This window comes from Hesperophylax consimilis, chromosome 4 (assembly GCF_061612785.1).
Source record: "Hesperophylax consimilis isolate HC1 chromosome 4, BYU_Hcon_1.0, whole genome shotgun sequence".
Lineage (NCBI taxonomy): Eukaryota > Metazoa > Arthropoda > Insecta > Trichoptera > Limnephilidae > Hesperophylax > Hesperophylax consimilis.
Window position 1 is genome coordinate 35,533,111 of NC_142839.1, and position 1,727 is coordinate 35,534,837.

Consider the following 1,727-nt stretch of genomic DNA (forward strand, 5'->3'; position numbering starts at 1 on the left):
AATGGTATGTCTGTATGTACAAGTACATACAGACATACCGTCTAGAATACATCGAAATACACTCCGCATTAAAATTGCCTAAACGATAAGGATTTACAAGTTAATCTAGTACAACGTTTTTAATAATTGAAATCACTTGGTGTTCGACGATTACAGTCAGTTAGATTTGTGAAACAAAGTGTGTAGTGACCTGTGTGGTGATTAAAAAAAAAAAGCAAAAATTATAAAAACATTTCTTAGATCGTAAACAGACTAAACACGCAGGCGCTAAGATCAAGTGTTGTCATTATATCGCCATTGGTCGTAAATGTCGTCATCTATCTCGCTATTGGCCGAAAGTGTCTGATTTTGAACTGTGCCCTACGGATTGCGGCAAACAGGCGCTAGTCTGACAGGAGTAACTTATCTACTTATCAACACTATTTTCGATCAAGTGACAGTTGCTGTAATATCCAGTGTTTATCTGTGTATAAAATAAACACAATTTGGACCAGTCAACATAAGTGAACCGACTATAACAACATTATGAAGCCGTGTACGCGTAATGCAGCCCGCAGTGGGTCTCCAATTGTAACTCCAGCAGCGTCCTCACAAACGGTACCGGCTAGTTCTCTAGCCGAAATAATGGAGAAGCTCAACAAAATCGATGTCGAGCTCACTCGCATCAAGCCCATGTGGGGAGAGATATCTGACATAAAGAAGAGCCTCGAGTTTGCTCTAGCAGCTATGTCCGATACGGAAAAAAGGGTGGAGGCGGTTGAGAAGAGACTGGAGACTGTCGAAAAGTTAGTTTCGGAGGTTGCATCCATCAAGAAGAACATGGAAATCTTCAGATACGAACTGGACGAGCGCGATCAGCTCTCCCGTGTGAAAAACCTAGAAATCAAGAACGTGCCAATGACGAAGGGAGAAAACTTACTCTGCATAGCCAAGAAAATAGGCGAACAGATTGGCTTTGAACTACAACCAGAAGATGTGGACACAGTGACGCGAGTGGCTACCAAGTCCGCCCAGGTTAAGCCGATAATCATCCGTTTTGCAAGCAAACGGAGAAAGGAGGAATTTCTTGCACTATCTAAGAAGGCCAGGAAGATCACCAGTACCGACCTGAAATATTCCGGACCAGAAGCAATAATTTATGTTAACAACCACTTAACAATCAACAATAAGATTCTGCTCTCCAAAGTTAAAAGCAAGGCACGGGAAGCAGGCTACAGATTTGTATGGGTAAAGGACTGTAAGATCTTAGTGAGAAAAAACGATAATTCACCAGCTTTTTTAGTCAGGAGGGAAGACGACCTCCAGAAAATTTCATAAGAAAATACTGCTCATTCTATTACTATTGTTTACTCTTCCCTCTCCCTCCACACGCCCGCTATCCTCCCTCCCCCTCCACACGCCCGCTACCCTCCCTCTCCCTCCACACACCCGCTATCCTCCCTCCCCCTCCACACGCCCGCTACCCTTCCTCTCCCTCCACACGCCCGCTACCCTCCCTCTCATGTTGCAACTGCATTACTATTATATTTATTATACTCTCACAACATTACCTTATTATATCATCATGTTCACAACTCCTGTCAACTGCAAGATGTTCTCACTTTCTGTACACATCATATTATTATGTACTTCATATTTCAAATGTCACTCGATAATTTAACTCGGAATTCTGTAATACTGATGTGCGAATGGCTCATTAAGCGTTCATTTCCAAGTGCACATGTTAC

General features: G+C 42.7%; 1 protein-coding gene across 1 annotated transcript; it reads left to right on the forward strand.

The window, feature by feature from the left end:
- Positions 1-624: 624 nt before the first annotated feature.
- On the forward strand, positions 625-1,317 carry LOC149424633 (uncharacterized). Its single transcript, XM_089631081.1, has one exon. The coding sequence runs from the start codon at positions 625-627 to the stop codon at positions 1,315-1,317; it is 693 nt and encodes a 230-aa protein (XP_089487207.1).
- The last annotated feature ends 410 nt before the right edge of the window (positions 1,318-1,727 follow it).

Coding starts and splice junctions, on each gene's coding strand:
- LOC149424633 (XM_089631081.1), top strand. CDS start 625: ATGGAGAAGCTCAACAAAATCGATGTCGAGCTCACTCGCATCAAGCCC.